The following is a 27574-nucleotide window of genomic DNA, read 5'->3' as shown; positions in this document are numbered from 1 at the left end:
TCAACTTAAAATCAAGAAACCACTTGAAATTGCTTTCTCGTCTTAACAGTATGTCTCCACGAGGACTTCGAGAAAAACTAAATCATTGTGCAATAACTGATGAGTGATTTTTAGTAGAGAATATTTGAGAGAAGGTGTAACAGAAAAAAATTAGCACTAATAATGAAAAATGAGGCTGAGACCATGAATAGTTGTAGTCAAAAATAAACACAATGGATAAAGTCCCTGGTTCGAGGCTGGCTGAATCATACAAAGCGAGGAGGTTCATGAGGCCAAAGTGATTAGAGTTCGACTTATTCAAGGTCTGGGCCTACTCTAAGGGGAGATAAAAATTTCCTCTGAGCGAAGTTTCCCAGGTCATTTAGGACCAATCATGAAGAAATATGGGGTGGAGAGGCAAAGTAGTTGTAGCAGGAGGAGGAAGATGGAGCCTCCAGTATATAAAGCCCGTAACATTTGAGATCCAGGGACACCATCACTTGTGAGCCTGCCAACACACTAGTGACAAAAAAAAAACGACACATCTCAGCTGCCACCCATGTCCTCAAAGTCTTTGCCTACTCACAAACCCAATGATTACACATGAAGTGAAGAAGTTGTTGTTTAAGCATCAACAGCCAAAATTATTGGGCGGAGGTGGGAAATCTAAATATGCACAGCATAAACTTCAATATTGGATTGTTTCAATATTACAGACCTGGCATTGAGAAGGGTGCCATGGTACCCAACCAATGTTTCCATAGCCAAAAAAATATTTTTGTATCAAATCCTAACTGCTACTGGCTGTGATTTAATAATTATTTGTGCCCTGATTAAACATTTTGTTTGTACAACAAACTACACCAAATCATGTTTCCTGTCTGACCTCTGTCCAAGTAACTTGTTTATGCTAAACATTAAACAAGTAAAGATTAAGATAATCATTGTCGTCAAAACACCACCATAAACTTTGCAACAGTAGTTGTACTGTGTTAAGGCAATAATGTGACGGCATTTATCTGACAGGGATTTTAACACAAGTGATTTTTTTTTCCTATTTGCTCTTGGCATGTGGACAACACAGGCATTGTTGGGCATTACAAGTCAACCACAGTATGGGACTGGAGTCACTTTTAGGCTAGATCAGGTAATGGGTAACAGGTTCCCTTCCCAGAGGGACATTAATGAAGCAGTTAAGTTTTTATGACATGGTTTCATGGTCATTTTCTGGTGCTAGCCAAATTTATTAATATCAACTTTGCAACTTGCCATGGTGGGATCTGAACATTCAACCGCCAGGTTGCCAATCCACTGCTATGGAAAGACTTGCATTTATATCGCACCTTTCATGACCTCAAGGTGTCCCAAAGCGCTTTACAGCCAATTAAGTCATTTTGAAATGTAGCCACTGTTGTCATGTAGGAAACGCAGTAGCCAATTTATGCACAGAAAGCTCCTACAAACAATGAAATAATGACCAGATCATCTGTTTTTAGTGATGTTGGTTGAGGGATAAATATGGCAAGGAAACCAGGGAGAACTCCCCTGCTCCTCTTCAAAATAGTGGATCTTTGAGATCCACGAGGGCCAGCAGTTTAACGTCTCATCCGAAAGATGGCACCTCAGAGAGTGCAGCGTCCGCTCAGTACTGTGCTGGAATGTCAGCCAAGCTTTTTGTGCTCAAGTGGAACTTGAACCCACCATCTTCTGACTCAGAGGCAAGAGTGCTTCCACTAAGCTACAGCTGACACTAGGCTGCCATACATGGTACAAAATGAAGCACAGTACAAAAATACTTCATGGTTCAAAAATACCAATGCTCACCTTTTCACGTAACTGCTGTTGAATCCTGTCCATTTCTTTTTTAAAACACGCACACCTCCCCCCAACATTGGAGAGTAATTAGTACTGAGAACTAAACCAAGGATCCCAAGGCAAATTGTAGCACCTCTATCACTCCCCAAAGATCAACTAACCCAGCAGACCCAGGAATCCATACTGGAGCTCATTTTGCTCCACGGCTCGGCACAACAGGCGCTATCATTACCAACTAAGCCATCAAGTGAGTCAACATTTTTTTTTAAAAACCAAATTAGCTTCAAACAAGTTTACACTTAACATTTAATCATACCAATAGGCAGAAATATTCATGCAGAGACATTTTTGAAATCAATGATCTAACCAGTATCCCAAGTTTACACCAGTGTGTGAAGTGATTTCATTCAGTGAAATGTGAACAAACTTTAGCTGTCACACAGATTATTTACTCATCAAGAATTAACTGCATTTATCATTTTAAGAGCATTTTGTCTACTTTCACCACTAGGACCTGAACCCAAGTCGATCACACTGACCTGGTGGAGACTCGGCTGAAGACAGCATTGAAGTTATTGCAGCTCAGGGAGAAGAGAACCCCAGAAGCAGAGTTGCGGAGCTGTGCTACCAGCTGGTTTCCTTCGCGGGACATGTGGATGAATTGGCAAATTTCTGGCAGTAGCTGTTTTACTAGCATCGTCTCATCAAGCCGCATTGTATCCTTGGGTTGCTACCAAAAGCAACAGGAGGTTAAAAGTTACAGGTGCATTAATGTAACAAATTATACACACATACATATATACATCCAATGAGTATGCTCACAGGAACAAACTCAGAACCACACAGTTAAGTTCTGGGGAAAACCTACTGAACCTAATCATTGCTTTTAACCCTCTCTCCTTCCCCCCAACCCTCCTTTTTGGCCTGTATGGCATCTGCCACGAGAAAGCTGCGGCACGCTAATCTTTTAATACTGTGGTGCTATCAACTCCCAATGGTAGATCTCTCAGTGCAACCCAGCCAAATTACCACATTCTGACATCAGTGGGAACCCACTTTTACAAGGATCTCAAAGTCATCATCCCAAACTGCACTGAAAGCAACTTACAACCTAATTACTGCAAACAAACAGTTAAGAGTTCATTTTATAATTTTTCCCTCTGTCTTCCCTGTTAAAGAGGGTTTTTATTGGGGATGGGGAGGGGAGGGGATAGAAAGGAGAAAAAATGGTGTCAAGTTCTTTAGTTTTCTCCCCAGGTTATTCCCAGCATCCAATTTCATTTCTCAACACAAATTCACGACTTTGCTTCAGAATGAATCACCTGACCTTTTGCTGTTAAAACGGAAAAAAAACAGGAGACTACCACAAAACAACAGTAATTGTATTCCAAGGGAATGTTCCAAGTGAAATAATCCCTTGAACAACTGTTAGTTCCTGCACCTTTCAAATTCTACTATACGATAGCCTGTAACAGCTGTATAGTGGTGCAGTACATCACTGCACAGATATACTGTGCAACAGATGATGTGTTGAGTGGTTCTCACATACCTTCACAATGTGCATCACCAATTGGAGCCGGCCTACATGGCAGCAGCTAAGCAGTGGTGAAAAAAATCTTGCATTTGTAAAGCACCTTTAATGCAGTAAACATCACAAAAGTTAGAAAGCAAGAGGCTAAACAAATGCCGATCAATAGAATTGGGGTGAGGTGACCAAAGACATGGCTGTAGTAGTAGGTTTTGAAGAGGGCTCTGAAGGTGGAAGGATTTAGAGAGAACTCCAGAGGAGGGCCCAGACATCAGAAGGCACGCACAGTGATTTGTATGGCTGGACAAGTTTAGAGACAGAGTGGAATGAGGCATGGAGAGACTTGTAAATTCGGACTAGAAAATCAGAGAGATAGTTAATATGTGCCACTTTTGCACACTTCAGTGGAGCCAGGGAAATCAATGACTGCTCAGGAAAATGGTGTGTGGTAGAGCTTGATGCAAGTACAGTGAGCAAGTAACTTGCAAAATAGAAAGGGGAGGGAAAGAGGATTTAAAGAACATTTTTATAGAGAGCATATGATGGAAAATAAGAGTTAGTGTTGCCCAAAATATAGCACAAAGCATTTGTTACGAGATTTAAGCAAGATTTGTGCTGGTCGTAACTACCAATAAAAGCATCAATTACTGTACCAAAAACCTATGGCCAGGTACATATATGTCGAATCGTTTCCACAGTCCAGCAGGTCAAACAATACCAATCAGTGCCAGACAAAGCAGAGATTTCCTGCACACACTCGGGAAATAGGTTGAAAAAATGAAGAAGCATACGCAAGGAAGAAGTTTAATTGAAGAACCACACTTGGCTTTGCGTCTGAGCAACAGCAGGCAATTTTCTCTTTCAGAAAATCCTCTGCATTACATCCCAGAGGTAAAAAGAAGCAACAGACTGTATTAAAATTAAATACATTAAGACCCCTTTGTCTTTGGGCCCTGATGTAATCCCAACTGAAACTCCAACAAGACAAGCGTAGACCAGAATAAGGAAACACCTGCAAAAGTCATCTTTAGCTAGTGGTGGTAAACAATCCACCTTTAAATTCTAAAAAATACATAATAAATCAAGTTTGGTTCTTCAATTTTTCACTTTACTGGTTTTATGTAAATACTAGAGCTTCCAAAAATCTCTGGTCTTCTCAATATAGAACAGATTCTCTGCTGAATCAAGTCTTTTCAGATACTTTACAGAAGAGGAAATCTTAAATGAGTGGTCCTTTCATATCGAAAAAGTTGCTCTTAATTTTTTTTTTAAGGTAAGACTTTTTTCCACTTTTCCTCTCCTGTAATTGATTTGTGCTGGGTACCAACACATGGGCAGCCAGTGCCCTCCAGTACTTCATTGAATTGGTCACTCTCCATACGTGGGCTCAGTGAGCATTAACAGTTTGACCCGAGAAGGGGGGAGGGGCGGTGGTGACTATCTGTGCAAGCCCAATCCTTTCCTCAACTGAAGGTCACACACATGCACATAGCAGGGGTCACTTGACTTGTTAATTTCCCCTTTCCTAGCCAGGGGGCATTGAGGCCAATAGCACTATCCCAACTGCCACCCAGAGTGAAATCAACTTATGCTACAAATGAGGAATTGAACCTGGGACCCTGTATGGCTCAGTTATGTACTGCCTTTGCCAACTTGCCCATCTGAAGAGCTTACTGTTCATTGGAAATTAAGTGTGCACTTTTTTTTTTAAAGTATGTTCATGTGCCCCTTGCTTTACCCCCCCCCCCTTGAAAAAAGTGTGCAACATGCTTTAATAAGGCATTTTAAAATTACAACCATTACAAAGGCAGGTTTCAGACTGTAGTTTGTAAAATATTTGATACAAGTTTTCTCCTCCCAGCTAACACCAACTCCTAAATAATCAAAAATTTCACTGTTGCAAAGCACATTAAAAGTTGACAAGTTTGCCAGGACTGCAAGTGGTCAGTTTTAGTTTTGATAGTGTACTGAGAGTGAAATGTCAAGTCCCAACTATCAGTTTTTTTTGTTGCCAAAAAATCTTAGAAGGGTATTGAGTTGTAGTGTGTTGGGTGTAGTTATGCAGTGGTAGGGCAGGGGTCTGCAGTTTCACGTCCAATTTTAGCTCGGCTGATGGTACCTCCAGATAGGGAGGAAGCAAACTTATTTTTAAAAGTGTTTTTTTTTAAAAAAGCACGCAAAAACATTCACCCCGGGTCATCCTCACTCACGATCCAGTTGCGCCAACAAAAACCTGAGAGCCAACTTTCTGCCTTGGCAATCGTTCAATCTTGTGTTGAATTTGGTGGATGGTGGGAGATTTTGAGAAAGAGAACCAGGTGAGGAGATGGAGTGAAAATACCATGTTCAAAAAAGTGAAACACTGCGTTTCCTTCATTGCTCTTAAAACAAATTCTGTTGGATCACTCACCAACTAATTGTAAGAGTGAGAGTCAACTCGCAAGATAATTCATAGACCAGGCAGAGGTACACATATTTAATAAAACAGCTGTCAGCTGTTTAGCATTTTAAACTTCCCAACATTTTAATTTTCTACAAGATATCCATTACTTACCAGCATTTTAAAAAGGAAACTGACTTTTTCCCAAGCCAAACCTCCCCCCTGCCCTAGCCATGAACCCATGTCTTTCTCTAGTTTCTCTTTCTCCCCATTTGGCCTCGACGAGCTTATCTCAGCCCATCTGCTGATGAAACCCTCATCCATGCCTTTGTCACCTCCAGATTCGACTCCTCCAATGCTTTCCTGGCTGGCCTTATTCAAGGGAGGGATAAAACAGGGAACCAAAAGGCCAGTGAGCCTGACATCAGTAGGAGGGAAAATGCTAGTATCTATTATTAAGGACATTGTAACAGGGCACTTAGAAAATCATAATATGATTAGGTAGAGTTAACATGGTTTTATGAAAGGGAAATAGTGTTTGACAAATCTGTTCGAGTTTTTTTGAGGGTGTAACTTGTCGCGTAGATAAAGGGGAAACCAGGTGAATGTAGTATTTTGGATTTCCAAAAGGCATTCGATAAGGTGCCACATAAGAGGTTGTTACATAAGATAAGGGCTCATGGGATTGGGGCAATATATTAGTATGGATTGAGGATTGGTTAACGGACAGAAAACAGAGTAGGAATAAATGGGTCCTTTTGGGTTGGCAGGTTGTAACTAGTGGGGTGCCACAAGGATCACTGCTTGGGCCCCAGCTGTTTACAATATACACAAACTGAGATGTGCGGACAGAGTGTAATGTATCCAAGTTTGCTGACGATACAAAGCTAGGTGGGAAAGTAAGCTGTGAGGAGGACACAAAGAGGCGGCAAAGGGGTATGGACGGGTTAAGTGAGTGGTGGCAGATGGAGTGTAATGTGGGAAAATGTGAAATTATCCACTTTGATAGGAAGAATAGAAAAGCAAAATTTTTTATTTTTTTTTTAAGAAGGTGAGACACTAAAACGTTCGTAGTCAGATGGATTTGGGTGTCCTTGTACACGAATCACTAAGCTAACATGCAAGTACAGCAAGCAATTAGGAAGGCAAATGGAATTTTAGCTTTTATTGCAAGGGGGTTGGAGTATAAGAGTAAGGAGGTCTTGCTGCAATTATATAGGGCTCTGATGAGACCACACCTGGAGTACTGTGTAGAGTTTTGGTCTCCTTACCTAAGGAAGGATATACTTGCCTTAGAGGGTGGTGCAACGAAGGTGCACTAGATTGATTGCCAGGATGAGTGTGTTGTCCTATGAGGAGAGATTGACTAGAATGGGCCTATACTCTCTGGAGTTTAGAAGAATGAAGTGATCTCATTGAAACGTATAAGATTCTGAGAGGGCTTGACAGGGTAGATGCTGAGAGTCTGTTTCCCCTGGCTGGAGAGCCTAGAAGTAGGGGTCATAGTTTTAAGATAAGGAGTCGGCCATTTAGGACTGCGATGACGAAAAATTTCTTCACTCAGGAGGGTTGTAAATCTTTGGAATTCTCTACCCCAGAGGGAAATGAATGCTCATTCGTTGAGTATATTCAAGGCAGAGAGCAATAGATTTTTGGACACTAAGGGAATCAAGGGATATGGGGATAGGGCAGGAAAGTGGAGTTGAGGTCAGAGATCAGCCATGATCTCATTGAATGGCAGAGCAGGCTTGAGGGGTCGTATGACCGACTCCTGCTCCTATTTCTTACGTTTTTATGTCCTCCCATTCTCCACTTGCCGTAAACTTAAGCTCATCTAAAACTCTGCTGCCCATATCCTATCCCACACCAGGTCCCGCTCATCCATCTGTCCTTGCTGGCCTACGTTAGTTCCTGATATCCTAACCTCTCCAATTTAAAATTCTCATCCTCCCTGTCCTTTAAGGCTTTCCTTAAACCCCACCTCTTTGACCAAGCTTTTGGTCACATCTCCTTTGGCTCAGTGTCCGTCATGGTTTGACTACACCTCTGTTAAGTGCCTTGGAACATTTCTCTACATTAAACTTGTTGTAGGTAGGGGTTTTACTCAAACGCCTTTGCAAAGTTAAAGTCGTAATATATATTATATATTTTTTTATATAGCACATGGGGAGGGGAGAGGGAGTAGCAAAGACTACTTCAGACTGAAATCTTACAGTGCAGAGCTGGGAGAAAAAAACTTTAGGAGCCCAATACAGACAAATAAAATGCCATTATTTGTTTTGCTTATATTCTGCAGCTCTGGAGAATATCTGACATGGTTATCACATCCAATTGATTACAAGTGAACTGTATTTTAAAAAGTTCAGTTGTTCTCATTTTACTAGGAGATAGAGGACGTTTAAGTAATTATGCTTGTGGCATGGGGTACTGCAGCCACAAGTGCAGCGCATCAGTGGGATTCCAATTTACGCTCCACAACTCCCTATTTGGCAAGCTCGCACTCTTGGCTATGCCAATGATTCAGATCAGACTCTATCAACGGTTTAGTGTCATTTTTTTTAGAACTACAAACATCAGAAAACACGCTAATACCAATCTTAAGAATTAAGCTTCATCCTCAAATGAACCTTCAAAATAGTTTTTTTTCCCCAAATGTACAACACATACTAAGAGCTGATTCACACCAGTGTGGACTATAGCTTTCATAGCATCCATTATCCAACCCAAATCCCTCCCTGAACAGCTTCTGTAATGAACTGTGGCACACCCTTCTACTCTCAAGCCAACTACTTTCACCAGATGCTTTTAACCCTTCAGCATTCAGTACACATTAGAAAATGAAGCATTTTGAAATCTGCAAAGAATGATCAATATGTGCATGGATCCAAAATGGTATTTTTCAATTCTGAAGCACAAGAAAATTACATTGTGAACAGCTAGTCATTTACAAACAACACAAGTGCAACACATGTAATGCTCCACAAATTGTAGATCCTGGATTCTACACCCACAATTACTCATACAGCAAGCTCTGCTCTCAGCTGGAAAAAAGGTGGCCAGCACGAGGAATTCCCCCGAGATGTATCAAGTCAATGTAGAGACAGCTCAAATCTTGTCTAACCATCCAGATGACTTCAGAGCAAGAGTGTCTTTGTGGCAAAACACCTGTGTTCCTTCTTGGTGCACAAAGGCTTAGAAAAGATTGAAGGACTAAATTTAAGATGGTCTTTTCAAAAGAAATTGGAGACCCTCTTTGGAATCTTGGAGAGGTCAAAAATGGGCTTTGTAATATTTGCAAGGAAATACCAATATAAAACAGCAAATGTCCGACACATCTACAAGAGATAGGAACTTAGGAACAGGAGGAGGTCATTCAGCCTCTTGAGCCTGTTCTGCCATTCAATTAGATCATGGCTGATCTGTAGCTTAACTCCCATCTACCCACCTTGGTCCTGTAGCCCTCAATATCCTTGCCTAACAAAAATTATCAATCTCAGTTTTTAAATTATCAATTGACTTTTTTTGGGTGAAGAGTGTTCCAGATTTCCACTACCCTTTATGTGAAGAAGTGGTTCCTGACATCACCCCTGAATGGCCTAGCACTAATTTTAAGTTTACGCCCCTTTGTTCTGGACTCCCCCACTAGAAGAAATAGTTTTTCTCTATCTGCCCTATCAACTCCTTCAATCAATCATCTTAAACACCTCAATTCGATCACCCCTTAAACTTCCATATTCAAGGGAATACATGCCTAGTCTATGCAATCTGTCCCCATAACTTAACCCTTTTAGCCCCGGTATCATTATGGTGAATCTGCGCTGCACCCCATCCAAGGCCAATATATCCAACCTGAGGTGCAGTGCCCAGAACTGAAAGCAGTACTCTAAGCGGCATCTAACCAGTTCAATAATTAACTGGAAACCAAAATTAAGTTGTGTCAACATGGTGACTTTCACCCTCTTCTTGCTTTTCCAGGCATCCCCATATTTAACAAGAACAGGCAGTCAACCTGTCCCCATGGTATTCAGCTAGCTCACTGGACATGCACAGGATAGGTTCCATTGACCTGGCCAGGATATGCACTCTCCCATTAGCTACAAGTCTTGCCTGGATTATCCAAATAAGACTGAACAAGAGGGAAAGTGTGAGCAAGTGAGAGAATCCTCTATGACACAGCATGCTGGTCACTTACATCTCATTCCTAATGGTCAAGGAATGCCACTTTTGGCACAAACATCAAGAACCATAACCCTGGTTGTATTTTCCAAATCTTAATAGATTTTGTGGCAAAGCATCAATGCAATTTGTAAACTGGAAACATAAACCTATCTGCAAAGCCAAATATTCCCCCAACTTAGATATCCATGATCAAATCCACGGCTTTTGTTACTTACTCCCGCAAGACACTTCTCCAACGTATCCAATATAATCAGCTGCGAAAGGTACAAGTTCCTCTCAGCTTCTGCTCCAAATATTCGCTATGTGAATAAAGCACAACGTTAGACGCTCTCCGTACGCTATTTTTTTTTAACATTGAGAACAGGTCCAATAAGGATTCTGAAAAGCAGCAATAAAAAGTAATTTTTCTCCCACTAAGAACCAGCGTGAGGTCAAACTGCTTAAATCACTTCTGTACTTCAAAGGGGATGATAGTTGATCAGAATTTACTCGTTCACCATGAAAAGCAGCTGTTACCAATAGCGATTCTCATCATTCTTCACTCTTAAAGCGACTCTGCACTATGGAAATATCTTCACAGTCTTATCATAAGCATATGCAAATCATCTTGTGGAATTGAAGTGGTTTCCAGCCTCATCCACCAATGCTGCTCAACAACCACAGGTTATGACATTTCAAGATCAATGACTTGAACAATTCAAATTTTAACTAATGATTTCAGTCAAATATATGCAACTTTTGAAAAGGTTCCGCAACAGTTGACACTGGAAGAATTAGCTAATTATCTGATGGGCTTATGCTGGAGAAAGATCACTAAATGGCGTTTAGAGTTTAAATAGTCTTGAACTAAGCAAGTTCACTACATGAAAATAACCCAACATTAAGACATCGCTTCAATGGTGAACAAGTTCAGTCTTCATATCCTGTGCACCATAACAACCCCTAAGCGGAACAGATAAAGGAAAGTGGTTCAGGAACAGGAACTGATTCAATAATTCTATTAGCCTGTTGGAGACCAGACTGGAGAACGCAAGTAATTTTGGCATTGTTTTCCCAGGAGTCAAACTGCACTGTTGCAATATAAAAGTGCCTATTGGTGAGCTGCAATGTGGACTGCAAGACCAAGTTTACACTTCACCTTCAGCTAACATTAGGTTTTCCCTAATGACAAGCTGCCAATTTGAGCCATGGCCTTCCTTCTCTGCATTGGTCTTGTCAAGTTGTCAACTGCAAAACTAAGCAAGGGTCATATTTCTGCACCTGTATTAAGGTTTTTTTCCCCTCCCTTGGGGGGGAAAAGGAAGGGGGGGGGGAAAAAAGAGAGAAATAGGAAATAGAGACCAGAGGGATAAAAAAGAGAAACCAGAGGGAGAGAAGAGAGAGAGACTGGAGAGAAAAAAAGACCAGAGGGAAAAGAGATCCCAGAGAACAGTGACCAGAGAACACACACAAGATTTTTTTCTTGTACCCAGTTATTAGCAGTGAAACTGCCACTGTGAATGACTGTCATTAACAGCATTCGATCAGACCCTTCAAAAGGATGATGATCTAATTTCCCATTCACTGAACCTCATATCTCCATTCAAAAGTCTTGCTGCATCCTCTAAACTTTATTCGTGCTTTTTTACTTTTCAGGTGAATTTGGGAATTTCTTCCCTTCACAACTCTGACTTTCTTTCCCATTTTCTCCGAGGGTCTGTGTGTTCAATCTTTTATCTAGATTCCTCAGGCAAGAGTGAAGAATGGTCCCGTTTCCCAGGGTCCTGATGACACTATTCGATAATCCTCTCTAGAAAGAGTGCAGCAGCTATCCAAAGATGAGGGACCCTCAAATGTTTTTCTTACTCCCCATGGAAAAGTGCCTCACTTCAATGAGTCACCTGTCACATAGCACAGCTATGATCAAGAGCTCCAAGTATGGAATCATACTCATATCCAACCATCTCCAACCACATTGACACATCACCCATCCAATTTCTTCTAAGATCTATTAAAAACTGATATCTTGGGGGTGGGAAGAGATTGTTCTAACACTACAAATCTTCTATCCCCTGCCCAAATTGCTCCCTTCTTCTGCAGGAAATCCCATCAGGTTGCAATAGGAAACTTACCATGTTATTTACATTTTTCAAGATGGTTGTGAGACCACTTATGACCAAGGAAAACTTGTACTTGGAAATATTGATGAGACATTCCTTGTTGTGTTCTGTGCTAACTTTGGAGTGTGTGTTCTGCTGCCCACCTTTAATTGGAAGCTGGGGAAAGAGAAAAGTGAATAATGTCACACTTCATTGTGTTGATATGAGATGCACTATATTAGGTAAACTGCAGTTAAAAGCTTTGCATGCTCTCAGTTCAGAAACATTATTCTTCCATATACGTTTCATTAGGTCTGGATAATTAAGTTTTCAAAACTAATTTAACAACGTTGATATTTTCCTTTAAAAAGGCCAAGACTTCTCTTTCCTCCTGCATTTCTGGAAATTGAACATTAGGTGACTCATTCATAACACACTCTTTTATCACCATCATTACCCCTTGTACAAATCTAACAGTGGCAAAAAGGTCAGGACTTATCCAGCTCACCCAGTCGCGCAGTTGCTAATGGCAGTGTGAGAACCATAATTAACCAGAAGGGCACAGATCCAACTCCCAGCCTCTGCCGAGCTGACTGATCCCAGCTGCGATAACAAATTGGGCCATTTTTATCAGGGTGGGGTGACATGGGGCAGAAGAAAAAAAATCAGCCAGGCTTCCCACATCTGATTATCCAATGACACCTTCATGTGGGGCCATCAGGCAAGGAAGGACAAGTTCATTCATCCGTGATGTCCCTCTCTCACCTGACAAACATGGCACTGTAGAGGTTCATGCACAAGAGCAGTGAGGTACCAGGTAGCTACAAGGATGAGCAAAACCATGCCCCAGCACTAATAGTCTCCAGAGTCCTGTGTGATCCCAAGATTAACCTCAAATCAAACACATCACAGACAGTTTACTTCCATCTCTGGAATATTGCCAGCATTCAGCCCACTTCATCCTCTTCCTCAGAAACGTTGATCGTGCCTTCGTCAGCCATTCCATTTCTCCAATACTGTCCTTGCGAACTTCCCCTGCTCCACCCTACACAACTGATGCAGAATTGTGTGGCATGTGCCTACCCCACACTTCTAAATTCATCAACAAAAATCAAAATTATTCTGCCACTCTTGCTCTTGGACTGTCCCCTAATTCCAATTTATTTTTCTTAATCAACAGCATCATCCAGATTTACACTGATTAGAACAGAGAAACAGATTTAAAAGCACTTTCTTGCAGTTAAATTTTGTTTTTCTGTCCCTTTAAAAACACATTTTACTAAGGCTATTACTTCATTAAAAAGTAGTGGGTACTGTACACACTTACTTGCACCTACTTGAAAAACCAGAAAACAAAATGATTCAAGCATATTAAATAAAACAGTTAACACATAAATGCACTGTAAATTTCAACCGAGTACATAACCTCAACACAAAACATTACGAACTGTTCATGTACTGTATTACTGCTGACAAAATTATGGGACAGCTAAACCAGAGACCTAGGAACATGATGAAGTCAACTGACAGTTGTGTACACAAGGCAGGCGCACACACACACAAAACTTGCAGTTTCACATTTGAAATGTGTCAAATTTCCTATTATAAAGCAACCTGCTTATGTGTCATGTTGTAATTTGGCCCTTCATCCAGAGCTGCAGAGCCTCCACGGGAAGGAGAGTGTAATTACAACATTGCACGTTTACATAGGCAGTTTCTATCATAAATTTGGAGATAGGACTTTATAATATAAAAAGTTGACTGGTTTTACTTCCCAAGTGCAACACTACAGGAGATTGATTAGGCATATTAAAAACTTACTTCACTTATGCAAAGGGCCTTCCAACTACATTACGTCCCGTCTTCAGCCATTCCTTACCCGCTGTCTACCATTACCTCTCCCCTTTGCCCAATCCCAGATCTCCCAGCACCAAAATCTCTCTGCCCACTCTCGGGCCTTCCACCACCTGCCTGCAGGCTGAGACTGCCACCATTTCCCATTTGTCCACTCTCAGACCTCTGCCTTGCTCCAACAGTCCCATGCTTCCCATGACCAGGTAATTTATTAGTCAAAAGTTAAACATGAGCAGAAGAAGAAAACTGGGCAATGTTGAGTGTACAGATCTACCCTTTAACCTCCAGACCCTGGGTTCAAATCCTTCTCAGTGATCAGAGAAAACTACTATTTTTCACAATCCAATAAATAAAACAATAAATGCAACCTACATCAGAGTTACTGATTTGGTGACTATTAAAAACTGTTCACTTATTCAAAGTATTATGAGTGCTGGCAGCTTTGGAGTTCAAATGATGTAATTATGTCCACATTTGCTGTGGAAATGGTAAAATCAGCAGCCTTGATTATTATAGGTTTGGTTAGTTATGCACTCAGTTTTCTTTTTTTTTAAATATAGATAGATTTTGTAGATAATAGGGAAAAATACTCCTGGTTGCAGATGGATAGCAGGCACTTTTGTAATGGAGGCAAATACAGCAACCAGTTCCAACACAAGGTTCCACAAACAGCATGAATGACCAGATAATCTGTTTTTAGTGGTGTTGGTTGAAAAAGGAACATTGGCCAGGACACCAGGGTGACTCCCTGCTCTTGAAATTATACCATGGGATCTTTTATAACTCGAGGCCAGAGTGCTACCAACTGAGTCAGGGTGACACAAACTACACCATTAGTTAACACGTTTAACAAAGACTTAATTCAAAATTTGTTCTTGGTATAGGGTATTGAAAAACTGAACTCCTCTTCCATATACACTGGTACAATCACAAAACCTAGAGTCAAGTTCCCAAAATTCTGGAGATTTGAAATACTTGGAAGACAAATGGAGACATACAGGGAAAAAAGTTATTCAATTACATGAACAGCTTAGTGACAAGAGTTAACTAGTGATGTACTAATAAGGTTACACATTTTAAATAAAATCCAGTCTTAACGAGTATATTTCTTGACAGACTACCAGGAAGAAAAGGTTGACGGGTTGGCCTTTCCGTTCATTAGTGCACAATCTGTCCACTTCTCATGGGGCTAGACCTGCCTTTTACTAGCCAAAGTCAACCCTGTCAACACTCTACAGAAAAGCATGTGAGCTCTACTGATTTTCAATGTCAATCACACACAAGCAGCTACTGGGTTCCAAATCCCAACTGTCGCCAAGTACAGAATTATCAGTGATCCAGTTGGTTATGATGCTTCAGCAAAAACAGAAACCAGTTATGAGGAAGTCCATCTCAGGAGGTCAACGCTGACATGGATGTGTTGTTTCAGTCAGTATATTTTCTGCCCCTTACTGTCGGGGCTCACCCTTCCCTTGGAAGAGACCTCGAATTCACTATATACTTAAGCGTTCAATGGCACATCTATCGTGTATTTTAGACAGGAGGAGGAAGAGGGGCAAAAGGAGGAATAGATTTAAAAAGGATGTATTAAAATACCATTTCATTGTATGCTTCTCAGCTTTTTATTTTTTTTCTTCCAAAGTACCTTTCAATAATCAGCTAGAAGGGGTAAAAACTCAAATCACCACAACTATTTAATAAAACGGCTGATGAATCCTAAATGTTGTCTAGTAAAAAGATTCTATTTATTTCCTTTTTTATGGCCATTAATGAAACAAAGATTCATTTCCCCTAATTTGCAATTGTCAAAGCTTAGCTGTGGCAATCTTTCCAGACACGTTACCAAGATGATGATTCTTCATCGCAAATCATTAAGAAAATCAATCTTCCTCCTTTACTAGACAGTCGAAAACTATCTTGTTACACTGTTGAGAAGGTTGAAAGCTAGCTTTATCGCTAAGTACCACAACTGTTTATGTCGAAGCTCGACATTAAACTGTTACTTCACATCCATATAAAAAGTGAAGTTCTTTATTCCATGGATCTAGCTCTCAAATCGGTTATCTATTTCATAACAGGATGGCTTCTCATGTTTAGAAAACCTTCACGAGGCACATCAAACTCCTTAAGCATTTGTAATGGATTCACAATATACACACATGCTAACCACACCTACACCATGTACACCCCCACACAACCATACGCAAACACCAACAGAACATATACACAAACATATCAACACCGCATTCACACCTATCAATCTCAACACCCAAGTGCACACACACCCCCTCCCTCCCACGTATATCCCCCAACACAAAAACCACCCTACAACATAAATGAGGCACTTCAAATGGCTGGTGCAGGAAATGCAACTCTCATGTTTGCGATCGGCAGGCAGTGCATCGTTAATAATAATGTACAACAAGCTAGTCTGTGATTAAAGGCAAGAACTTTTGATGCTGAAACAGGCCACCAAAAGTTGAAAAGTGCTCCCATGACCATCATTCTTATCCTTTCAGAAAAGGAGCTTAAATTCAAAAGTAAAGTGCCATTTGATGTAACCTAGAGTTTATCAACTACAAAACGACACCATAGGCCAAGAACCACTTGCTCCCTTAATCTATAAAATGTTGCAACAAAATTCACACAAGTATTCTATTTTGCTAATGCAATACTCCAATATCTTAAATAATCATGAACTAAAATGTATTGTCATGAACTTATTTACAATCTACACATTTGACTCCTAAGTGCTGAAGCAAATCAAATGCAGCTTTGACCTCCAAATACAATTAATTCTTTTCTATGCCGTGACTCTCCAATCATATTTCCAGGCCAGATCTCAACAAGCTATTCAGAGGGATACAGGAGACATACACATAGCATACAACTTGTTAAAATTGATTTTTTTTAAAATGCTGGTCACTAAACAGGGGACATATTGTTTCACTTGCATACAGTGAATTCCTTAAAGGTCATAGTCCATTCATTTCCCTTGTGTGCTGTAAGCCAGAACCAGTTGTATATGATGCTAAGCATTTGGACCACAGAAGACCATCAAATGAATCTCACTTGTTTAATTTCATTTCAAAACTGGTGTGGAAGCGCACCAAGAGGATTAACCCTTCGATGGCTTCAGTGATGCTTGAGCTTCAAAGTATCAAACATCAACTACATTTAATGCCTGAAAACACTTGCTTTTAATATTTCAAAATATACTTTATTTCACAAAATTTTAAGATACACAGTTCAATGTAAAAAGAGACAATTTCAAGCAATATTGTTCAAACCAATACAATGCAGATCATACCATGATCTCATTTTTACAATTCAAAACACAGTACATATCTTCTAATACAATACAAAGTGGGGTGCCTTTACACGGTGGCCTTTCCCCATAGAGCTTTTGCGTAGGACACAACTCGCTTCAACGCATTCCGCAGCATGCACCCCTGGACCTTGGAGCGTTCCAGTCGGCAACACTGTTGTGGACAGCTCCTTCAGCTGGTAGACCAACAGCAGTCTGATCCGTCAGAAGAGATGTGGTTGCAAATCTATAGACTTTTCTTCCAACAGTTTGTCTCAATCCTTACCATGCCCACTTTTAAGATGTCTTTTATTTTCTCATTTTTCCTGGACCATCCACCATTTCATGTCCAGGGCTACGTGCAGGCACTCTGGGTTCCTTGGAATGCCACTTTTCAGCTAGCTGTAGGTGGCATGCAGGAATTACTTGAAGGGAAAGGGGAGAGGTGGCACAGAAAAAGGCAGCTTGTTTTACCTATTTCCCTTCCTCCATCCAATTAAGAATGCAGCTGGTGGTACTTCTATGGAATGACAGATCAGAAGTTGGAACCCAGCTCCTCCAAAGTCTGTGAGTTTACCCGATAAGTATCTACATCATATGGATCAGGAAGGTTCCAGATTTGATCCTGGTCTGTGCTGTATTCACTGATCTGAGCAGAGCAACTAGCCTTTGTGCCTCTGGATTAGAGAGGGGAAAAGCCAATGACCCTGATGGCGGTCCCTGCTGGAAATGTGTACACACATCAAGTGAGGACAGGAACAGGATTGGCATCAGCACTGAAGCTCTCACTGCAGAACAGTCTGCCAACACTCACTACACGAATAATGGCCACTTGGGGGAGGCAGTGGAGTGTTACTGGCAAGAAATCAACATCTTCAGGAGAGCAGTGCAAAAAAAGAGCATGAGGAAAATTTTAAAAGTTTGTACCCGTAACCAATCACCAACATCATGAAATGCCAAAAAATTCCAACGTTAGTGCACATACTTATCCCAAACACAAATACTTGCAATGGAGATATCATACACGAGATTACCAAGAATTCCGTCCTCAAACATCTTCGCCTTGGTACTTCTCTCTCTTTTTGACCATATCTTCACTCATCTATTACTGGTCAGTGCCTGCTCTCTCTGCTAAACTGCATGTGCCTGCATTAGTGCTAAAAATGGCTGCCAGCCACCGATTCCCAGTGGCTCTACATTTGGTATGTAGATAGTTACACAAAACCAATGCTTCAGGACATGGTGGCACTACAGCAGGTCTCACACAACGTAAAAAGCAGTTGTTAGGAATACTCACTCCTGTTACAAAAAAGTAGTTAGTGGATTAAATGCAAACAAACAACTAAATCCATTTACAGGCCATTTAACCCATTAACTGTCTCTGAGCAGTCAATAGCCCTCATTCAACTTTTGCAAGGCTTTCATCCCACTCTCCTTTTTTCCCCCCAGGTCTATCAAGGGAAGTACTCTTTTTCTAGTTCCCAGATGTGACTTACAGCCTAAACCCAAAACATTTAGTCTTCTCTTTTCAGATGGTCATGGACAAGTTGCGCATTTCTAGCATGATGTTTTTATGCTATTTACACAGGCATACAGGGTATAGTCCATTGCTCAATAACTCACATTGAAAATAACCTGACAATATATTGATCGAAGGGCTAATGGAGACTGCATTTGATGGCATACATCTTCATTTTCTGGGTCACCATCTTCATTTTGTTCACAGCTATGCCACCGCACCTGCTGTGCAAGTTTACAACAGGAAGGCTACACTGTATTAACATTACATTTATGGCAGAGCGTCAAAGGCAGTAAATTAACATTCCGCTTCTGCTAATATTCCTAAACCATCGAGCTTCACCTTTGAAGTTGTAAGACCTCAGAAGAAACATACAAGTGAGTTACTCCTTTGTTCTCATTTTCTAATTGTCTATAATCTGATGTATACATATGGCAAGGAATATCTTGATTGGCTTACTAGTATAGATTTCAAGCAGTAATAAAAGTTAATGTTTGAATTTATACCTTACTTTTGTTGAACAATCTGGCTCACTACCTCCTTTCTGTAATAGCTGAAAGAATAGAACAGCTGGGGCTACTTGACATTAGTCACAACTCAATGCCTGGAGTGCAGATGGAGCAAAAAATTTAATAAACGGATATTTTAATAGAGAAATCCATTAAAAGGTCAGGATTGGAAGTTTATTAGCAATAATTATTTCAGGAAGTTATAATTCTTGCTTTTGGTTTACCATTGGCCATTGAAGACTTGCAGCACGAGCCATAATCTTTATCCTTTGGATAGTACATAGTACAGGACTGAACAATCACGGGCAATGGCTGATCCTTTCAGAAAGGTACTTTTCCTTTGTAGCTGGGACTCCAACACAGACCCTTGCTGCAAAATTAGACCTGAAGCTTCAATGACAGAAATGTGGCAGAATTCTTCAAATTCAACTTCTATTTATTGCAATGAGGCTAACCTACTCCCCACTGGTTTAAAGGACAAATGGAAGAAAGCCCTTTGAAAAACTATTTAAAAACCAATTTTTTTTTAAACCATGCTAAATATGAAAAAGATTAGATATCAAAGTATTAGACCACCAGTTTGGCAATGCTCACTGTGCAGAGAAGTCAGAGTGCATTTTAATGGGGTAAACATTTTACCTGGAATTCGCAACATAGGAACAGGAGGAGGCCATTCAGCCCTCAAGCCTGTCCCGCCATTCAATAGATCATGGCTGATCTGTATCTTAACTCTATTTACCTGCTTTGGTTCTGGAACCCTTAATACCCTTGCCTTACCAAAATCTATTGATCTCAGTTTTGAAATTTTCAATTCACCCAGCCTCAACAGCTTTTTTCGGGGGGTTGGGGGTGGGGGGTGGGGGGGGAAAGTGTTCCAGATTTCCACTACCCTTTGCGGGAGTGTTCCAGATTTCCACTACTCTTTGCATGAAGTAGTGCTTTCTGACATCACCTCCTAATGGCCAAGCTCTAATTTTAAGTTTATGCTTCTGCACTCTCCAACCAGAGGAAATAGTTTCTCTCTATCTACCCTACCAACTCCTTTAATTACCTTCGATGTGGAGATGCCGGTGATGGACAAATGTAAGAAGACTTACAACACCAGGTTATAGTCCAACAGCTTTATTTAAAATCACAAGCTTTCAGAGCTTTCCTCCTTCGTCAGGTGAGTGTCGGATTCCATAAAGGTACAGCATATACAGTCAGAGAACAATGCCTGGTGATTACAGATAATCTTTCCAGCTGCCCGTTATCACACCTCAGCAGGGATATAATCAAAGCAATCGAAGGAGTGGAATGGTGTTCAGACAGAGAAACATTACATACAAGACTACTGAATACACAAACGGTCAGAACACAAAGACCGAGAGGGAGAGGGAGAGAGGGAGACCCAAAAGGCAGAAGAGAGAATGACCAGTTGTATTAAAAACAGATAACTTTTTTTCCGCTGGTGGGGTTACATATAGCTTGACATGAACCCAAGATCCCGGTTGAGGCCGTCCTCATGGGTGCGGAACTTGGCTATCAATTTCTGCTCGACGATTTTGCGTTGTCGTGTGTCTCGAAGGCCGCCTCGGAGAACGCTTACCCGAAGATCGGAGGCTGAATGTCCTTGACTGCTGAAGTGTTCCCCGACTGGGAGGGAACCCTCCTGTCTGGCGATTGTTGCGCGGTGTCTGTTCATCCGTTGTCGCAGTGTCTGCCTGGTCTCGTCAATGTACCATGCTCCGGGGCATCCTTTCCTGCAACGTATGAGGTAGACAATGTTGGCCGAGTCACAGGAGTATGAACCATGTATCTGGTGGGTGGAGTCCTCTCGTGTGATGGTGGTACCTCTGCATGACATGTCAGATCATCAACGCAGATACCACCATCACACGAGAGGTCACCACCCACCAGGTGCATGGCTCATACTTCTGTGACTCGGCCAACGTTGTCTACCTCATACGTTGCAGGAAAGGATGCCCCGGAGCATGGTACATCGGCGAGACCATGCAGACACCGCGCAACAATTGCCAGACAGGAGGGTTCCCTCCCAGTCGGGGAACACTTCAGCAGTCAAGGACATTCAGCCTCCGATCTTCGGGTAAGCGTTGTCCAAGGCGGCCTTCGAGACACACGACAACGCAAAATCGTCGAGCAGAAATTGATAGCCAAGTTCCGCACCCATGAGGACGGCCTCAACCGGGATCTTGGGTTCATGTCACGCTACATGTAACCCCACCAGCGAAAAAAAAGTTATCTGTTTTTAATACAACTGGTCATTCTCTCTCTTTCTCTGCCTTTCGGGTGTCTCTCTCTCTCGGTCTTTGTGTTCTGACCGTTTGCGTATTCAGTAGTCTTGTATGTAATGTTTCTCTGTCTGAACACCATTCCACTCCTTCGATTGCTTTGATTATATCCCTGCCGAGGTGTGATAACGGGCAGTTCGAAAGATTATCTGTAATCACCAGGCATTGTTCTCTGACTGTATATGCTGTACCTTTATGGAACCCGACACTCACTTGACGAAGGAGGAAAGCTCCGAAAGCTTGTGATTTTAAATAAAGCTGTTGGACTATAACCTGGTGTTCTAAGACTCCTTACATTAATTATCTTCAACACTTCAATTAGATCACCCCTTAATCTTCTATATTCAAGGGAATACAAGCCTATTTTATGCAACCTGTCCTCATAACTTAACCCTTTTAGCCGTGTCATTCTGTTGAATCTGCGCTGCACCCCCTCCAAAGGCCAATATAATCTTCCTGAGGCGCAGTGCCCAGAACTGAAAGCAATACACAAAGATGGGGTCTAACCAGAGCTCTGTACGGCTGTAACATAACTTCCACCCCTTGAGATAAAGTCTAACATTCCATTAGCCTTTTAAATTATTTTTTGTTCCTGTCCACTAGCTTTGTGATTTTTATACTTGGACCCCTAAATCTCTCTGCTCATCCACAGCTCCTAGCTTCTCTCCATTTAGAAAATACTCTGATCTATCTTTCTTAAGTCGAAAATGGATGACCTCACACTTTCCCACATTGAACTCCATCTGCCACAGTTTTGCCCACTCAATCCATCAATGTCCCTTCACAACTTTCTGCTCCCCTCTACACAATTTACTGTGCCACCTAACTTAGCATCATCAGCAAACTTAGATATATGCCTCTCTATTTCTTCATCCAAGTCATTTATAAATAGTGAAAAGCTGCAGCCCCAGTACAAATCCCTGGGGGACACATGCTGCCAATATGAGTACATAGCCATTATCGCTACTCTGTCTCCTACCTCCTAACCAATTCCCTATCCAAGCCAATAGGCTGCCTCCAATTCCATCCTCTCTCATTTTTGTTAACAGTCTCTTATGTGGAACCTTGTCTAAAGCCGTCTGAAAGTCTATACAAACAACATGCGTAGACACTCCCTTATCTATCACTTTAGTTACCTCCTCAAAATATTCAACTAGGTTCAATTAGAATTATGCATTTAAGTACTTCTCTTGGATCAAACAAATAAGGAATTTGACGGTGTGCTGAAGCAGCCTTTGATTCTCTTGGAAAAATTTTGACCACCATCTTGAAAATCGTCTTATTGGGGACTGAAATTCGGAATTAGTGGCAGGTACAGCATACAACCACCTATCCTGTAGTTGGTTGAAAGTCATTAGTTCAACTGTTAGTTTGGCAGCACTTGTGCCTCAGAGTCAGAAAGCTGTGGTTTCACACTCCATTCAAGAACTTGAGAGCATAATTTAGTCTGACACTTCAGCGCAGTATTGAAGGAGTGCTGCAGTCAGAGATGCCATGTTTCAGTTGAGATATTAAACTGAGGGACGCCTACAGATCAGGTCGGCGGATGTAAAAGATCTCTTGGCATTAACCAAATAAGGAGAGATCCCCATTTGTCCTGGCCAACATTCCTCCCTCAACCAACGTCAGCATAAACAGATTATCTGATCATTTATTCACTGTTTACACTGTGTGTAAACTGGCTGCAACATTTGCCTGAAAAATACTTCAAAAGTAACCCATTGCTTTGGAATGATGCACGGATGTGAAAGGTGCTATACAAATCTAAGTTCTTTCTTTCCTCATGTACGTAACATCTCTACGCATGAAGAAAATATTGTCAAGAAAACATGGTACTCTTGAATCCAAGTGGTACCTTACTTCACTGGTCAAATGCTTACACTTGAGCCTCAAGCAAAAATGGTCAAAATTGTGTAGTACAATTTGCTATATACAAAAGCCTCCAATTAGCAGTCAATATCCTTTTAAGAAAAGCAAATCTCGACCACCAGACACGCACAATATTTCATCCAATAGGGACTGCAATGAAATGTTTTAGCTGATCACAGCACTAGGATCTAGCTTCACAAAGATCAAATGTATTTAAAATATATTTTAAAAAATACAATGATCAAGACTCTTTTTAGGTAACAACTTTTTTTTAAATTGGGAAGGACATCAATTTCTGTATTTGCCATACAAATGCCTCAAGCATTTGAGAGCATGGTGAGTAATATGTACACGATCTTGTCTATCCATCTACCAAGATGTAGAATAGCAACTCAAGATGACGTTCCTCCTTTTGGTGAAGCACCTTCCTCCACTCAGCACCTCCGTATAACAATGTTTCAGACATCAGCAATTCAGTGATGAGTGGACAATTAACCCATGTTTCAGCACTCTAGAGTGACATGCTGATAACTCAATGGAGTATTATCACATTTTTAATTGCACTGAAATACAAGTAAAATAAATTCATCTACATTTAAACAATCCTACTTGCCAATCCACACACACTACGACTCCAAGAAATCAATTTTGTTTGAAAACCTTTGCAGTCAAGCATTTGTGGATTTTCAAAACCAATATTTAATTGAACACTATATTTTTATTCCCCCTATGTTGCAGTGAGTACAAGCACCCCCAGTGTATAACGAGCCATATAAACATGCATGTCCCAGGTTTGGTCCCCAGTGTGTCGAATTAGCTTTATCTCAATTTGTCAGAAATTGGGGTATTGTAATTAGCCTCGGTATCTCTGGGCTCAGGAAGGAAAAAAAAACACCCAGAGTTCTTGCTCCTAATGGCTAGCCTTAACAGCCTTGCAGGCAAGTACACACATGACTGGAGAGTATCATAACGAAACAAGATCCTGCCTTCACTTGATGTCCGAACAGCTGGCCAACATTCATGAAGAATGGCTAATTTGCCAAGTACCAAAATGCTGCTGTACCTCATTAAAAGTCAACACCTTTGGATGGTGGTGGGGCAGTCGGAGAAGAGAAAATTGGCACAAAAATCACTACATTCTGCAGACGAAAGAAACATGGTCATCACTTAATTGGAGAGATATTCGTTGGACATAAGATATCATATCTCTTGGCCCACCATGTTTTATTTGTCAAACAGTAATTCTATTAATTGGTATCATATGTAGGTTGAAACTGCTAACTTCGAAGATAAATGCTACTGAACTGATGAGCCTTCAGACAGCGATAAGTTTTAGCAAAACTAAGCCAAGAAAAGTCACGAGATATTATTAAATTCAGCTACTTGGCTTTCACAGCATGCACATACGCTACAGGATCTCCTCTAATCCTCCTTTGTGACTTTACAGTCACCCCAAGGGTCTCAATGACTGCAGCTTGAGACTAGTTTCCATTATATCTCAGCTAAGTATAATGCACTCTGTCCTTCTCCTAAGCCTCTGCACAATTACCACACTGTGCAACGCAAAACTGAATACTTAAAGTAAAAGTAACTCTATGAAGTGTTGAAAGTTTCCTCAGGAAGTTTAAGAAACAGGACTACTGCAGAAGCACCTTGGCATTTCAAGGCTTCAATCAACAGGCACCATTTATAGCTTTGCGATTCATGCCAAACCCTTGTTAACAAGTAACTACAGTTGGAACCCTTCTTATAATTAACTCTGGTTTGTCATGACATTTTCACTGCATCAGGAGTAGCCTGATTGAGAAAACAGCAAGGTGCTATCCTGAAACTGCCCAACATAAGTACGGTATGTCCTCATGAAAAGCTGCCAAATGTCCAACAATTCGCCAGTTTCCCCAGAGTACATATAAAATTCGATATTCAACACCACTTTTTCAAGTTATGAATCTAACCAGAAATGGTAATCTGCCAGAGACACTGCTCTTCTACAGATTATTTTAGGCAGTCCACAAGTAGGGCAGCTATTGCACTCACTTTAGACCACTAGCTTTGGGTAAACACCAGTTTTCAGTTATTTTGAATCTCGAGTAATATTGAACAGACTTCCACTTTCTGTGAAATTAAGCCAGTCACAGAATGAACAATGCAGTGACAATGTTGCTTGTACAACTTTCACCCCCTCCCTCCCCCATAGCTTACTGGCAGAGGGGTTAAGCAAAGTACAATGGATACAAAAAATACCAAAATACACAGACAAGAGACCTTAAGCTATACAGTTTACATTAAAAGTTCTCTAACTGTTTGTAGGTGAATGGGAGGAGATGCTCCAGAGTTCTAGGAATAGAAAGCTCATTTGCCTTTCACAATGATTGGAATCTCAGCTTCAATTTTCATTCAGATTATGTCTTCTCTTCGGGTCAGTTTCCATGGGTCTCCATTGTCGTGCTCAATGTAGTGCAGCATGATAGCAATTAGCTACATTGCAAAGGAGGGAGAAAAATATGAACAGGTAACTTGTCTGCTCAACATCCAGGACTCTGAATGACCAATCAAGATTAGGACTAACTGTGGCTGTGCTGATTGAAAAGGGGAATTTAAAATAAGACAAGCAAAGAAAGTGCTGGTGTTTAACAGCCTTGATTTTATGCACAGCAACTTCCCAAATCCAGACCTGGACATTGGGTGGGGCAAAAAAAAGATAATGTTCATGGTTCTATGAAAACAGGATTACAAAGGCTTTCAGAGTTTACACTGAAAGGTTTGCTATACTTTAAATACCAATCTGATCCAACAGAAACGCAAATACCAGCACGAAAACCCTCAAATCATCTAAGCAGGAATCAAGTCGCTTACATAGAAACATAGAAAACAGGGGCAAGAGTAGGCCATTCGGCCCTTCCGGCCTGCTCCGCCATTCAAAATGATCATAGCTGATCGTCTAACTCAGTACCCTGTTCCTGCTTTTTCCCCATATCCCTTGATCCCTTTAGCATTAAGAAATATATCTATCTCTTTCTTGAATACATCTAATGACTTGGCCTCCACTGCCTTCTGTGGTAGAGAATTCCACAGGTTCACCACCCTGAGTGAAGAAATTTCTCCTCATCTCGGTTCTAAATGGCAAACCCAGTATCCTGAAACTGTGACCCCCTCATTCTGGACCCCCCAGCCAGGGGAAACATCCTCCCTGTATCCAGTCTGTCTAGCCCTGTCAGAATTTTATATGTTTCAATGAGATCCCCTCTCATTCTTCTAAACTCGAGTGAATACAGGCCGAGTCGACCCAATCTCTCATACGACAGTTCTGCCATCCCAGGAAACAGTCTGGTGAACCTGCGCTGCCCTCCCCTCCCTCAATGGCAAGTATATCCTTAGGTAAGGAGACCAAAACTGCACACAATACTCCAGGTGTGGTCTCACCAAGGCCCTGTAAAACTGCAGTAAGACATCCTTGCTCCTATACTCAAATCCTCTTGCAATGAAGGCCAACATACCATTTGCCTTCCTAACTGCTTGCTGCACCTGCATGTTTGCTTTCAGTATAAATTCCAGTAACTTCCCCATAACTGATGTTAAACTGACATGTCTATAGTTACCTGGTTTCTCCCTCCTTAAATAATGAAGTGACAAATAAAACACTGGTTCGGCCACAACTAGAATATTGTGTCCAATTCTGGGCACCGCACGTTGAGTTTAGAAGAATGAGAGGTGATCTCATTAAAACATACAAAATTCTTACAGGGCTCGACAGGGTAGATGCAAGGAGGATGTTTCCCCTGGCTGGGGAATCTAGAACCAGGGGTCACGGCCTCACAATCGTGGGTAGGCCATTTAGGACAGAGATGAGAAGAAATTTCTTCACTCAGAGGGTGGTGAATCCTTGGAATTGTCTACCCGAGGACTGTGGAGGCTGTCATGGAGTACATTCAAAACAGAGACCGATAGATTTCTAGATATTTAAGGCATCAACGAGATATGGGGATGGTGCAGGAAAATGGTGTTGAGGTAGAAGATCAGCCATGATGTTGTTGAATGGCGGAGCAGACTCGAGGGGCTGGATGGCCTACTCCAGCTCCTATTTCTTATGTAGGAAGGATGTGAAGGCCTTAGAGGGTGCAGAAAAGATTTACTAGAATGGTTCCAAGGATGAGGGACTTCAATTACGCAGATAGACTGTTTAAGTTAAGTTTAAGTGTAAGATGCCATGTGAAAAATGGTTGATGTATGTATTTGTCTAAGGTTGAAGTTGAAAGAAATGTAGGG

The 27574-nt window shown here is 41.2% G+C and overlaps 1 protein-coding gene across 1 annotated transcript in view; it reads right to left on the bottom strand.

Annotated features, from left to right (window-relative positions):
* Positions 1-27574, bottom strand: part of nf1a (neurofibromin 1a) — a 276274-nt gene that overhangs the window by 232823 nt on the left and 15877 nt on the right. The window contains exons 2-4 of the mRNA XM_068008408.1: positions 11993-12136; positions 10097-10180; positions 2334-2524 (exon numbers count right to left, since the gene is read on the bottom strand). Coding sequence (XP_067864509.1) covers positions 2334-2524; positions 10097-10180; positions 11993-12136 — 419 coding nt within the window. The remainder of the gene's footprint in view (positions 1-2333; positions 2525-10096; positions 10181-11992; positions 12137-27574) is intronic.

The sequence above is a fragment of the Heptranchias perlo genome, chromosome 28 (assembly GCF_035084215.1).
Source record: "Heptranchias perlo isolate sHepPer1 chromosome 28, sHepPer1.hap1, whole genome shotgun sequence".
Taxonomy (NCBI): Eukaryota; Metazoa; Chordata; class Chondrichthyes; order Hexanchiformes; family Hexanchidae; genus Heptranchias; species Heptranchias perlo.
The sequence above is the reverse complement of the archived record's forward strand: the minus strand, read 5'-3'. Positions and strand labels throughout refer to the sequence as shown.